This window comes from Lontra canadensis, unplaced genomic scaffold (genome assembly GCF_010015895.1).
Source record: "Lontra canadensis isolate GAN:19392208 unplaced genomic scaffold, GSC_riverotter_1.0 scaffold48, whole genome shotgun sequence".
Taxonomy (NCBI): Eukaryota; Metazoa; Chordata; class Mammalia; order Carnivora; family Mustelidae; genus Lontra; species Lontra canadensis.
The window spans coordinates 9495203-9510429 of record NW_022631042.1 but is presented as its reverse complement, the minus strand read 5'-3'; the positions used below and the strand labels follow the sequence as shown (position 1 = coordinate 9510429).

Sequence of the window (15227 nt, the reverse complement as noted above, 5' to 3'; positions counted from 1 at the left end):
GGCTAAAAGTCATGCCATTGACTCACAGCTTTTCCATCAGTTATTTGAATGGTCAGTTTCAGGTCCCTGCTCTGTTGTTCAGTTTCATCCTCAGGATAATCTTAATTACCTTACGGTTTGAATGTTCCACTTGACTGTAAAGTAGACCAAAATAGAATGAGCTACTCTGTGTACTTTCTAACAACCAAATGAGGTACAAAAATAAGAAATGAAGAATGTAAAATGAACTGCAGTTAAGATGCCAATACCTGGGGTGCCTGGGTGGCTCAGTGGGCTAAGCCTCTGCCTTTGGCTCAGATCATGACCTCAGGGTCCTAGGATCGAGCCCTGCATCGGGCTCTCTGCTCAGCATGGAGCCTGCTTCCCCCTCTCTCTCTGCCTGCCTCTCTGCCTGCTTATGATCTGTCTCTCTCTGTCAAGTAAATAAATAAAATCTTTTTAAAAATTAAATAAATAAGTTTTTTTTTAAAGATGCCAATACCTACTATGTGCTAAGATATTAAGGATACCAAGTGCAACTGTTTAAGGAATATCACTCAGAAATAGTTGATGCAGTGAGTCACCACATTTTTTCAAAACCATCATCAATCAGGTCTGAATTTTGGCCAGTAAGACCTCAAATATAAGGAAGTGACAGTTTCTTAAAAAGCAGAACATATCTTTTTTAATGTGTGTTCAAATACGGACATGCCGCCACAGCTCATTGCAAACTATCATTTGAGCGATCTCACTAAGCACACAGTTACTTTGGCCTTGCCAAATAGCCTTCGATCTTTAGCAGAAGAGAGTTCTATCTGAACTGTCTTGATAAATTATTTCCTCGGGTCTGGTTACTTTTGTTTAGGGTCATTCTTAAGGGACATCTGGGTTCTGTATGTATTTTTTTTATTCTGAGCGTTAACACCACACGTGTTTATGGATGCAGTCTGGTACCAAGAACTTACAGTTTTTGTTTTGTTGAGGAGGAGTCTGTGACCCTGGAGATTCTCATGAAAATGATGTCAGCCTGTATGCGAAGATTGAAGGAAGGAAAGAGCACGTTACACTGGATACTCTTTCGTATTCCTCCTATAAGGTACTGATGCCGATTCCGGTGCCAAATGGCCCCATCCCAGATCTCCCTAGACAGTCCGAGTTTAAAACCATAGAGATCCTGCTAGATGCGGAGGAGATCACTCTCTTTTAGAAGCCCAGGAAATTGCCAGTTTTCTTTAAAAGTGACATGGACATTTATTATCCACTTTTTTTCCCTGATACAAACAGAAAAGGAGGTTTTTATCAGGACAAACGAAGTACAGCCCATTAGAGATGATAAGAATGAGTCCAGTACTCTTTACTCTTGTTCCCTAGAAAGCCCTGAAAGTGGCTCTCATTATAGAACCTTACAGACGTATCGGGCATAATGACTATTTATCCAGCATCTTAGGATTTCCTAGGCAGAAGAGATCGTAGAAGTTTAGATTATTGTCACTTTTTTTTTTCTAATTATAACCACTGAAATTGACGTTTTTTTCCTTTGCCCTTTGGATTTAGGGCATGTGCTGGATCCGGTTATTTGCAAACATCTTCAAAATTATGTGTGACGCTCGTCATTAGGTGTAGAAATATTTTTTTCTAGTTGTAGATTTCTTTGTGCTGAGACTACGGACTACGCTCACACATTCATTATTAGTTAGGCTTTTCTCCACGTTGATGGCACCCTCGATACCCTAAAGAACTTAACACAGCCAGCACCTAGCATTTCCTGGTTTCAGTTAGGAAGACGGGAGATAAACATTGAGGCTAGAATAGGGAAAAATCAGAGAAAGTATCCAGCATACCCCATCTCCTAGGGTCATTCAAGTTAGACCCTTTGGGATTTCATAATGGACTAGCTTTCCACCAGTGACTAGCTAGGGTTACACCCGCTCTGGTCAGCTGCATGCCTTAGACCAAGTCAGTTATGTTAGTTATTATGGATTAACTGGTTGACACTGGCTGTTACCACTTAACATCCTGTTTTCAGAATACCTAGTTTGGCAACCGTTAGTGCCATACAGATTCACTTTTTTTTTAAAAGAAGGCTGATGATAAAGGATAATGTGAAGTTGCCTTTGTCTTGGGCCAAGGTGTATAAAATGAATACATATGCTCTGATAACTTTTAAAGACCTTAGACTAATTAATCTTCAGGTAGAGAAGGGCCTGATCAGGCACACATAGAGAGTTCCAGGTGCCTACAAAGGAGGACTCCTGAGTGACTCAAACAGATACCCGCTAAAGACCACATCGACTCCATGAAATAAGAGTGAAACATGCAGGACCTCGCCCGGGGCTCATAAACGGCAGTTATATACTTAGTAGCTGCAAGACCGAATCTAGGAGAATTCACACAGACTCACATAGAGGGACGACGAGTGACTTTGGTTTCCTTTGTTTTGAAGGTTCCATCTTTAGTTTCTGTCGTCATCAATCCCGAGCTTCAGACACCTGCGACCAGATTTTGTCTCAGGCAAAAGAACCATCAAGGGCATAACAGGAACGTCTGGGCTGTCGATTTTTTCCATGTCTTACCTGTTCTCCCTTCTACGATGTCTCACATGATACAGTTTTCCATTAATCTGGGCTGTGGAACACATCAGCCTGGCAACAGGTAGGAGGTCCTATTCCGTGAGTGTGTAAACTCGCACACTGATTAGAAATGAACATGTGGGGGTGTCTGGCTGGCTCAGTCAGTGGAGCATGGGACTCTTGATCTCTCATTTGTGAGTTCGAGTCCCATGTTGGGTGTAGAGATTACTTAAAAAATAAAACCTTTAAAAAAATAAATGAACACGTGGACTTGGCTAATAAGTCAGAGTAACTTCTTAGTAGGTTTCCAGCTGGATTTCTGATGAAACATCCTTTAAAAAAAATACACACTTCCCTCCACAAAGAGGAGCTCTTAATTAATATGTAGAGTATGACTGGATAATTTTAAGTAGAAATGAGTTCATTCTACGAGCTTGGTCTTAAATATCAGAAGTGTTTGCACGCGCTGTGGCAGCCATTTATGCTGACAGATTGCCGAGAGAAGAAGAACAAATAAAACTGAAAAAAAGCTTGACCTCATGAGGGTTAGTGACCCCCTAATAATAGGCACCGAAACAGATCAGCACTTCAAGAGCTATGACTTCTCGTTTTCACTTCGCACAAGTGTTGCTCGTCCTTTTGAAGAATTTTGTGATCTCACATTCACGGGATGAGGTGGCGGTGTGAGACATGGTAATTGCCTTGCCATCTATCAGATTGAAGCACGCCAATCCAGTTCTCATTTGTTGGCTTTGAAAGATAGTCTGTTTCTCTCACAGTAATTTAACTGTTTGCCCTTTGAAGGCTGGTCAGACTGCAGGGGAGGGGAAGTGATCATTTTGGAAACAGCATCTTAAAATTTGTGACCCTAGTTCTACAAATGTTCAAGATACTTAGTGAGGGGTGAGTGTCTTCGTTTTCCCATCTTTGTACTTTTTTGTTGTGCTTGTCCTGGTGTTACCAGCGTCAGCTTGGAGTTTTCCACCAACCATGGGCGCTCCTGGTCCCTCCTCCACACTGAGTGTTTGCCCGAGATCTGTGCTGGACCCCACCTCCCGCATAGTACGATCTACTCCTCCGAAAACTATAGCGGGTGAGTACGTTCTCCCTGAACCGGGAGACTTGAATCCATGTTGTGACTCAAAATCCAGGAGTAAACCTGAGATTCTACTTTTTCGTAATAGGTAAGGAAGCTGCCTTCTCATTTTCAGGTGATGCAGGAAGGATCTCACTTAGGAAAAAAAGCGTGGGGAGGGACAATAACTTCAGTAAATCTGATGCAAGATCACAAATTACAGGGTCACTCATTCTATATGTACTTGGCTTTTATATTTTGGATATATAAATTTAAATTCTGTATCATGATTGCATGTTTATTGCCAAAAAAGCTTCTTGCCAAAATACTTAGGGAAAGATGTAGCATAGAGAGGTAGAGGAAAGTGAAGCTGTGGGTTCAAACCTGGTTTTGCCATCTCCTTGAGTAATGATATTTACTCTCTCACTTTCCACTTCTAAATTAAGGACAATGGTACACCCCCTTTGAGGGCTGTTTAGAGAATTAAAGATGACTGTGCGAAACACCTTCCACCTTACAGAATAAGCACTGGATAAACTAGCAAAATTAAGTTGAGAATGATTTTCTTTCTTAGCCTCTCTTGAAATGTGCACAGGACCAGGGGAGAACAAAAAGCAGAAAGCCCCATGTCGGCCCAGATGCATATCGTAGACTAATATGTAAGGTCTGAGTATTGACGTAAAAATTCCTAAAAAGAATGTCTAAAAACAAAGAAAATATCACTTGCTATTGAGAACAAACCCATTACTCCAGTGCAATACGGGTGTTTTTAGAAGCTCTACGTCTGTCAGAAAACAACAAACTCACTCCACAGGTGCAGTTGAAGAGATTATTACCAAACTTTAGTGCTGCCCCAAGCATTCGGGAACTAGAACATCAAAGGCACGTAAAAGAGGTTCAAAAGATGAGAATGTAGTTGTGAAGCTGTCTTGTGCTAAATTTCTTGCAGGTGGAACCGCATAACGATTCCCCTTCCTAACGCAGCGCTAACCAGGGACACCAGAATTCGCTGGAGACAAACGGGACCAATCCTTGGAAACATGTGGGCAATTGATAATGGTTAGTTTACACCCGTCATAATCACAGGCCATTGATGCATAGTCTTCCTGTGCTTTTGTTCACTGGCACAGACTTAATCACATTTCTAAGTCATGGTCTTGCGATTCATTAAACGCCCTTTCTTCCCTTTCTCCTTTGCATTCCGTTAGAAGCCCAGGGATGCACAATCAGAAAAAAAAAAAAAAGGCAGCAACGTCAGCAATATTAGATGCCAGAATGTCTCAACACACATAATGTAGAAATGCGTAAAGCCCTGAAACGCAAATTCACAGCTGATGATGGGATATCCTAACATTTTCTTTGAATGTTTTACACAAAATTAACATAAACACTTCCCATACTGCATGTATTGAAATAAGACCCATTCTTCTCTTAGTGACTACTGCAACATCTGGAGGCTTGTCGTTTAGATGCAGACACCACACATAAGGGAATATCATCTCTAAAATGAGACTCCCGAAACAAAAGTTAAACTTCCTTCTCAGAAAACAGTGTAAGAGGAAAATGCAGATATGCATAAAATATCCTATGTTATCTTCAGTTTTTAAGTGAATTGTGGATGGTTTTTGCGTGACTTTAAAGCCAGTATCACCTGGAGTGAGTGTACAGGAGAGAAGATATTTTAAGTTACTGGGGTGCATGACCATGAATATCTTATATTTGTTATTAATAACCCACTCTGGTTTTTTAATAATTCTAATTATAGGCAGATTCCTAGATTTCCTATTTTCAGAGTATATCAATTTGACTGAGCAGTTACACTACGAGGAAGTAGAAAGGGAGGGAGAGCGACAAAATGTCAATACTTAAGCGAATTTAGCATAGCCACTGACTTTGTTCGATTTTATAAAGTTGGATACATCATTGTTTCATGCTGACTTCCATGTTTTAATGTTTCTGCTATTTTTACAAAAGACTTTATTTATTTATTGGAGAGGGAGAGAGAGCATGAGCAGGGAAGGGGGAGATGGAGCAGAGCAGGAGAGAGGGGGACAAGCAGACTCCAAGCTGAGTCTGGAGCCTGATGGGGGGGCTCAATCCCACCACCCCAAGATCATGATACCAGCTGAAACCAAGAGTCGGACACCCAACTGACTGAGCAATCTACCCAGGCAACCCAAGATATTTGCTATTTTTAAATAATAAAAAAAATTGATACACTTTTAATGAAATACATTCTTGAAACTCAGGAATAATTTCAGGCAAGATAATTTACTGATAAACCAATGTAAACTCTTTAAGCAGTCTGTATTCAGAGACCAGTAAGAGCCCCAGACTTCAGAGACCACATAAGTTAACATAGTACATTTAACATAGTGAATTTGCAAAACCATCTAAAAATTAATTTGGGGCACCTGAGTGGCTCAGTGGGTTAAGCCTTTGCCTTCGGCTCAGGTCATGGTCTCAGCATCTTGGGATCGAGCCCCGCATCGGGCTGGGAGCCTGCTTCTCTCTCTATCTCTGCCTACCTCTCTACCTACTTGTGATCTCTCTCTCTCTGTGTCAAATAAATAAATAAAATCTTTTAAAAAATAAATAAAAATTAATTTGGTAAAATGGACTTCCTCCATTGGTAGAATATTTTGCTTAGCATTTGAGTTACAACACCTGTTAATTAGCTATGGGGAATAAGTATGTGTGCCTCTGGGTAGTAGGATATGGGTGACTTTTCCCCTGCTGACGTACTTTTCAGGAGTCCTATGATGAACTTATGTTACTTTGATAATAATAAAAGAAATTGAAAAACCTATAATAAAGCAAATGAGGAAATTAAGAGTGCTATGAAGCACATACAAGCCTATGAAAAGAATATCTAAATTTCCTGAGGAAAGCTATTACATGATTCCAAGTCAGAATGTATCCCACCATCGTGTTGTGAATCGAATGAGAAAAGCTAAGAATATAGGGAATGAGCATGGTTAGCAGTGAAGATCAAATGCAAAACATGGGGCAGAATCTCCTCAATTCTGTTATCATCCTACATTACAAAAACAAGACCTGCTCTCTGGCTTCTTCACGAGACAAAGAAAGGACACACACTTAGTCCTTCCCAAGAGAAATGTGTGCCAGCTTGCCAAAGAACACTTCTGAAATCTCTCCCACTTCTCTATGGAATTCTAAATCATGTCAAGGAAAATAAACAGAGAGAAAAAAACAGGTCAATATCCTACTTCTGTTAGGAATGTTTTTCCTGCTAGTGTGTGTGTACAGGAAGTATTTTTGGAATCATCCTGAAGTTCTTAGCAAAATGGAAAATCCTAGGGCAAAGTATGTTTTTTATCACTTTTTAATTTTTTTGACTTGATTAAATTAATAATAGTGATAAAAACAAATTTGTCCTTTCCATACTCTTAGGAAAAAGGGCCTATAGACTTTCTCATGCTGTGAATCCCAATGACCCCATCATTAGTGGTGAGGGATGACAAGATTCTTAACTGCAATATTTTCATTGACTTGGAAAATCTTGTTTTATTGTTGAAATTTTTTTTACAATGGAAGCTTTTTGAACTATGACATGGGTGCGTTCTAGGGCAGCCCTACAGAGTGATCCCACAAAATGGAATGAACCATTTATAGGACTTAGAATAAATCCTACTGCAGCCATAAAATCAAATGTGCTGGGAAAATAATCCATAAGCTTTACCAGGCTAAAAAAGAACGAAGCCCTTTCCTGATGTCTCAGTACTGGTGCTGTCCAGTAGGGGCCAACGAGGCAGATGGAGCAGGAAGAATTCTCGACCCCAGTGTTATGGTGATCATAACCATATGGTACCAGACAGCAAGCTAAGCATGAACATTTCTTTTGCTCTTTCCTCCAAGGAAAAGAGGAAAATATCCCATTTTAAAGAAAAGGAACACTGAGGCTTAGACTGGATAAATTACTTATCCAGAGTTTTCCAGGTGAAGAAGGAATTTCAATCTAGGGTTATTTGACACCTGAAACCCATAACTTTAACCACTCAGCCTGCTATCTGATCTCCTCCTCAACCATCAGCTTCCTTCAGCAAGAGTTGTTCCTGCCTGCTTTGTGTCACACTTGAATTAATTGGCTCCAGAGAACAAGTGTTTGTAGGAGCATTATCCACAGGGAAATTTATTTTTAAATGAAATCATTTGAGTATTTTGACATGATCACATGATCCCAAGACCGAAAAAATGATCATGGAATGCAAATTTGTTTGTGCCTGAAATTGAATATGTGAGTCTTAACAACCATTGCATCTCTAATTCCTCATTGGTTTAGTTCCATTTTTGTACTTTTCAGTATGTTACTCATTGTACTGGTTGGTTATCAAGAGGCCTAATATCTTTAAATGTATTTGAGTCTATTTAATCTCAGAACCTACCATTCAACCACTGGGAACCCTTTTCTTGGCATTCCAAAGATTAGAATTGAGGTTTTTAATACATTATCAGTCAGTCCCATCGTTTAGAAAAAACCTGCATTTCAGAGACGACTTGATGTACAACAACAGATTTTTAACTCCCCATTTCAGGAAGATTGGATTTATTTTTAGAAAGATATGTATCAATCACCTGCAATGTGTTAGAGATTTTCCCCAGATAAGAATGGAAGTTATGATTTTAAAATTTAATTATAACATCTCCATTTTGTGATATATCAAACTGATCCTTTGCAAATTCTTTATTTCTACCTAAAAAATATGAAACTTTATGGAGCGCCTGAGTGGCTCAGTGGGTTAAAGCCTCTGCCTTCGGCTCAGGTCATGATCCCAAGGACCTGGGATCGAGCCCCACATCGTGCTCTCTGCTGGGCAGGGAGCCTGCTTCCTCCTCTCTCTCTGCCTGCCTCTCTGCCTACTTGTGATCTCTCTCTCTCCGTCAAATAAATAAATAAAATCTTTAAAAAAAAATGAAACTTTAAAGAAAGTTTAAGTCAGAAGCATAGTATTCTGCCTGAAATCATTTTAGCTGAAGAGACTCCATTAAAGAACCCAAATCGTATGTTCCTACCTATTTTTGCTATGGAACATTAAAAATCTTGAAAGAATTAAGTCAAAACATTTCCAGCAGATTTGTAGCTAAGCACGTACCTTGTCACACAGCACTCTATATGTCTCCCTGTTTTCCTGCATACAACATGCATATAACGGGCTCAATTTTATGGGTATCACTGCACAAAATTGATTGACATACTTATGTTGTTCTTGTTTTTTCCAATTGGTTTTTGCCCTTTTTTCACATGCTGTCTTTTGCTCTGCCTGCAGTTTATATTGGTCCATCGTGTCTCAAATTCTGTTCTGGCCGAGGACAGTGTACTCGACATGGTTGCAAGTAAGCATTTTCTAAAATAACAATTATACTTCTTTTTATTTTAATATGTACTTTATCTATTGTGGCCGCAAGTCATTTTAACTTGTTTTGATTTCCTTTTTAGGCTTTTGAGGTCTTTTCAAGACCAAACTAGGATGTTCCGAAGGGAATTTAAGCATAGTAGAATATTGTCTTTTGTAGGTGGAAGTTGATGAATAAATAACTTTTCTATGAAGCTAAATTGTGAACAAATTTGAATTCTTCATAGCTTGATGACTGCCTTTTCTGTCTTTGGTTACATTCTTCAATATACTGTTTTTCCATAAACTTGTTCTAGTGTGCTTGAAGCATATTTTAATTCCTACCATGCTTCGTAAATGAATTATGCAAATCAGCACTGACCCAAGGCTAAAGGATACTAGAATGAGCCAAATTTAGCAGATTTGGTAAGAAAAGTCATCTTTAAATATCATTTTGCAGTCTTGCTTACTTTCAAAAATCATTTCAGTCTTCAAAATGATATATGAATTATTTTACATAATAATGATGTTGAATATGAAGTCTGAAATCATATATAAATAGTTAATATTTAGTTACCACTGAAGCGTTCTGTTATGTTTATAACGAGAATGGTATCTATATGTACTATGTCATTCCCTCATTAATATTTAATTATAAAAAACCTTGGAAATTCCCAAAACCACAATCTTTGTTATACAGACAAGTTTTCAACCACTGTTCATCTAGTCTGTCTCTTCTTGTCCTCCAAACAAAGAGAGTAATAATTAATTAATGAAGAACTCATAAAAGAGATTTCTACTTGATCATTTGGAAATTATATGAGGCAAGACAATTGTCAGCACTGACATTAGAATGTCGTGTTCACTTTTTAACTATATTGCAATGAATTTAATTAACAAAAAAACCTCTGCACAATAGAAATATTTGAGAAAGTATTAAGGAATTGAAAAGTTCCTATTCATATTTCAAAACTGAATATGCATCTCTCCGCCTTTCAATAAAACTGCCAGCTCCCTCCCCAAAACACTGACTCATTGGGTCTCTGCTGCCTTAGCTTGTGCTTTCTTCAAGTTGTCCTCTTCATCTGTCATCCCTAACCAGGCCATCCCCTCATTTAGTGCATTTCTCAAATAAAATTAACACAAGAACACCAGACATCTGTGTAATTCCCGAAGTTGTCCTGAAAAGTTTTGAAAACAAATTATCTAAAATGACAGATGCTTTTATTAATGAAAATAGAAAGTGCTATTTCTAAAAGACCCATCTGTAATTAGAATAGTTATACTTCATCCTTCGTTTTTTTGTGTACAGTCTCCCTGTTAGCATTTAGTGGGCTTATTAAGGCAAGCATCTGTGTCACTAATAATGGAGGCAAACAGAAGTCTGAATGGCAGTTCTATGCCTTTGGGCATTGTTCTTTTTTGACACTGTACATTATCTTGAATAATCATTGCCTTTTCCTCCTACTGAGGTTTTGCAGAATATTTTCACCAGTTGGAACTTGAGTTTTCTTCCCTGTTTCTGACAATGTTTTATGTAATATTCATCGGTTTTGTTCATTAGTGGCTGTGCTAAATGTTTGGCTACTACATCCTTTTCCAGCAATATGTGACTTGGCAAGTATGAGCAAGACGCCATAGAAAAGACATTTATACTCAGTACAATTTATTTCTTTTAAACGGATCTTCGAATTTGGAGCCTTGAAGCTTTGTTTCTCTTCCCGCTTTGCTCCCCTAATCACTGCTGTTATTGGCTGCCAGGATTCTGCCTCTCCTGCTGCTTAACACTTTCTTGCCTGTGTATAATCCCCAGGCCTGGGTTTCTAAACTGACCATTCTTTATCCTGATAAGCCCACCCCTGTTAGAGGTACTAGTGAGAAGGGCAAAAAGCATTAGAAACTTTCCTGCCTGGGTGTCTTCCACATAGCTCAACCCTGAGGCCTTTTCTCCTGACACACAAGCTGACCATAATGCTATATTCAAGGTTGGGTAGATGAACCAGCAGGGGATATTTCTGGAGTCAGGAGAGCCTTGGGCCATTCCTGGAATCTCCCGACTGTGTTACCTTACTGTTCTGCTGCAGAAGAAAGGCTGCAAGTGTATTTTAAGTGTATGAATGAAATCTTCATCAGCATTTTATCGCAATTATATAACTTTCGATTAAAAGTACACTTTCAAAACCATTACATGGGAACAGACTCCAACATGAGTCATCTCTAAATGATCACGAATGTGTCCCAATCACTGGTTCTAAGAAGATACATTTAAGAGACACAGAAATGCATTCTCCCTGAAATACATGCCTTGTTGGGGGACCCTGATTCCAGTGTGTGGCCATGGAAAACTGCATTCAGTTTTCAAATGTCAAAATGTGTCCTCCTTAGCTAAGTTTTTATCCTTTTTGGAAACTACTTGGCTATTTACCTTCTAAGTTGGTGAGATAACGTGTGAAAGGAGTAAACGGTTTGAGACTTATTTACATGCTCCATAAATACAGGTTTCTTCCCCGCTCCCATCCCTAATGCCCAACAACCTCCAGACTTCATGCTGCAGTAGTTTCTGGCATTTTAGGGTCCAACTTCTGTGATAATATGATAGTGACTATAGCCCTTCTCCCCATAATATCCATAATATCCAAGATACATACAATTTGGCATTTGTTCATCCACTCCATGGACCCTCTGTGAGGCCACCATAGATCCAGTGTCAGCACTAACACTAAAGAAAGTGGTTCAGAGAAAGGGGCGCCTGGGTGGCTCCACTGGGTTAAAGCCTCTGCCTTCAGCTCATGTCATGATCCCAGCGTCCTGGGATCGAACCCCACATCAGGCTCTCTGCTCAGTAGGGAACCTGCTTCCCCTCTTCTCTCTCTGCCTGCCTTCTGCCTACTTGTGATCTCTGTCTGTCAAATGAACAAATTAAATCTTTAAAAAAAAAAAAAGTGGTTCAGAGTTATACCATAATATTACTTTTTTGGTACTTCGTGGCTCTCTAAAATGCTTGTTTCAGATTTTAGGAGGTTTTGAATGCTTTGATGAAAACCCCTCTCCCCATCCCCAAAAGACACCAATTTAATTTTATAATTTTACATGAAATAAATTTATAATTTTACATAGTATAGATAGTGAAAAAGAAATAGTGCAGTAAAAAAAAAAAAAAAATCTAATACTAATTCCCGATGAGTAAATGCCTTAAAATATAAGAAGTTTGTGATGTTCAACTATGGACTTATCCGTGGTGAATTTTCTAATATAAATACAGCAGGAGGCAAGTTGTTGTATGGGGTTTGTTGTGTTTTGTTTTTATTTTTCCTGAAGCACTACTAATTTGGGATTCCACTGTGAGCAGCACAGTTCTGCTAAGAGCACCTATCCGGGTCAAGGTGTTTACATTCCCTTTATAGTGTCAATCTAAGTTTGAAATAAAAATAGATTTATTTTCCAATCTTTCCCAAGTATTTCCAATAATTTCTATCACAAACATAATACATATTTTTATATTTATTCTTAGAGGAAATTTATTCTAGATATCTCTGGAAGAATTTTATTGATGTTTCTTTTACAAATTTAATTACCATCATTGTGTATAAAGTTATATACATAATAATACAATTTTTACAAAGATTTTAAACTAGAAAGTGCCCAAATGTAGATACAGATAAATCACTGGCCTTGGTTAAGGTTGAGTGCTGAATTATTGTTTTAATCAACAGCTTTTTATATCCAGGGTTGTGCAAAGACTATATTTTTCTGGAATATTTGCAGTCAGTCACCCTTATCAAGTCTTCAGATTCATTGTTTTACAAAGACTAATGAGCCTCACTTACCATTCAGTCAAATCCTGGCCCCTGGACCTCCTCCTCTCTGAATTAGATTCAAGGATCTCTGGAAGGACCAACAGCTTAAAGTTTTATTTTATGGTGTCTCTTTCAGGTGTGACCCTGGATTTTCTGGCCCGGCTTGTGAGATGGCTTCCCAGACATTCCCAATGTTTATTTCTGAAAGCTTTGGCAGTTCCAGGCTCTCCTCTTACCATAACTTTTATTCTATCCGTGGTGCTGAAGTCAGCTTTGGTTGTGGTGTCTTGGCCAGTGGGAAGGCCCTGGTTTTCAACAAAGATGGGAGGCGTCAGCTGATTACATCGTTCCTTGATAGCTCACAATCCAGGTGAGTTAAGACAGGCTGGAACACATATTGAAACAGGATGCTAATGATTGAATTTAGATCTCTTTATTTTCCATTTTTTTTCCTTTTTTGGCTGACATGTACATCTTCCAATTTTTAATGGAGAGGGAGTTCACAGTTAGTTTATACAGGGTTAATTTGCCCTAGATTTTAATAAATTAAAAGGCCTACTGATGACTGATGAGGTTTTTAAACATAGGAAGTGTTAACATCAAAACTGTGTTCTTAAGCCAAGGGTTAGTTAATTATTTATGTAGTTTTATTTATTGACAGCTTGCAGAGGATGATTAGATTAACTCTACATCTTCCCTTCCCCCAGTGCCTAATAAATAATGCAGTAAAGGAATGATTGGCATTTGAAGTGTATGTACACAAGTACATAGTGTGCAAGTATGTATAAACATACACTTGCATTTGTATGGGTATATCTGCCTGTAAACATGCATTGACCTCATCTTCTATACATATTCATACATCTTACAGTAAAATTACTTACATTTTATAAAAGGGAGATGAGTGGAAACATGCAGCTTTTGAGTAGTTTGTTTGGAATTCTTTAATAGCCAAAATGAGCATTATGATTAAAAATGTTTATGCACATGCTAATTACAGACAATTCATGTCTAGGTTTCTCCAGTTCACACTGAGGCTGGGGAGCAAGTCCGTTCTGAGCACATGCAGAGCCCCCGACCAGCCTGGTGAAGGAGTTTTATTGCATTATTCGTATGATAATGGGATAACTTGGAAACTCTTGGAGCACTATTCCTATCTCAACTATCATGAGCCCAGGTACGTTGGAAAGCATTTGGAAAAATGGTTAGAGTGATTGTCTCCTCCCTGGGGAAATCATCATTCAACTGGTGTAAGATTCAAGATATTTTCCCACTAAGGGATGACGAGGACGAAGATTGATGCGTATTGCAATAAAAAGCTAGCAAGCCACATTCTTCTATTTCATTTGTCCTACTGATTTCTGATAAGTTGAAGAAATTTATTCTTGTATTTTGAAATGTATATCTAAGGGAAAGAGATGTCCAGGAAAGAGAAAAACACTTAACATTATAATTCTTATTCAACCCTACTGCAGCCTAGTGGATGTGATTTTTATATAATACTAAATTATAAATGCTGTTAACAAGTATTTGTTATCAATATGTTATAATATGTTATAATAAATTACATGAGACAGTAATTAATAAAACCTGATAACCAGTATATATTTAAAATTTGCATGTAATATGATTATGTAATGATTATAGATAAGTTTTTCTAGCCAGTATCGAGTCTCTGGCAAAAATGGAGTGTGAGGATTTACTTAAAGTCCTTTCTTCAGACCACTTCTGTTTTTCTTTAGCTTATCCATTTCATAATCTATAGATGCAATTGTGAGATTTAAGTCTTATTTGAAGCAGAGTCATCCTTTGAAGTCAGCTGAGTAGTAATCCCCATTACTAATGGTACAATTTCAGAAATGTCCAAAAGTCCCATTCTCTTCTAGAACACTATTTTATTTTATATATTTTTTCAGTGTTCCAAAATTCATTGTTTATGCACCACACCCAGTGCTCCATGCAATACGTGCCCTCCATATTGGCCTGCTCACTGAAATTCTTTTTTTAAAGTTGCAGAAGAGGAGCATGAGAAAATTAAAATATCTTTAGAAGAGGTAACACTGGGGCATATTCCCAGTTAGTAAAGAACTGACAACATTTGCCTTTCTGGAAGTACATTTTGATCACGAGGGAATGTAAAAGAGAGTGAGGGCTTTGGGCTCTGAGGTTTGCACTGACACCAATGCAAAAAGACGGGGGCACCAATGATAGATTTTATATACCTAAAAATGTTGCCGACAGCAGTCCCTACATTTAGGTGTTTATAAGTAAATGAGAACTTTTCTTTTCATAGAAAATAAAATAGCATGTAACAGAGATAATAGTTAACAACTGTTATGAATTACAATTATTTACTTTATAAAATTTTAAAAACACACCAGATGTGCTGAATATTTTCCCTATAAAGGTAAATGAAAGGCGAAGCTTAACTTTCTCATTCCATAGACACATA

At 38.2% G+C, this 15227-nt stretch overlaps 1 protein-coding gene across 2 annotated transcripts in view; it reads left to right on the top strand.

Annotated features, from left to right (window-relative positions):
* The window catches only part of RELN (reelin), a 499373-nt gene that overhangs the window by 329785 nt on the left and 154361 nt on the right, over window positions 1-15227 (top strand). For both annotated transcript variants that reach the window (XM_032873314.1, XM_032873313.1), the window contains exons 13-19: window positions 963-1075; window positions 2423-2631; window positions 3514-3642; window positions 4574-4683; window positions 8913-8979; window positions 12912-13145; window positions 13791-13952. In XM_032873314.1, coding sequence (XP_032729205.1) covers window positions 963-1075; window positions 2423-2631; window positions 3514-3642; window positions 4574-4683; window positions 8913-8979; window positions 12912-13145; window positions 13791-13952 — 1024 coding nt within the window. The remainder of the gene's footprint in view (window positions 1-962; window positions 1076-2422; window positions 2632-3513; window positions 3643-4573; window positions 4684-8912; window positions 8980-12911; window positions 13146-13790; window positions 13953-15227) is intronic.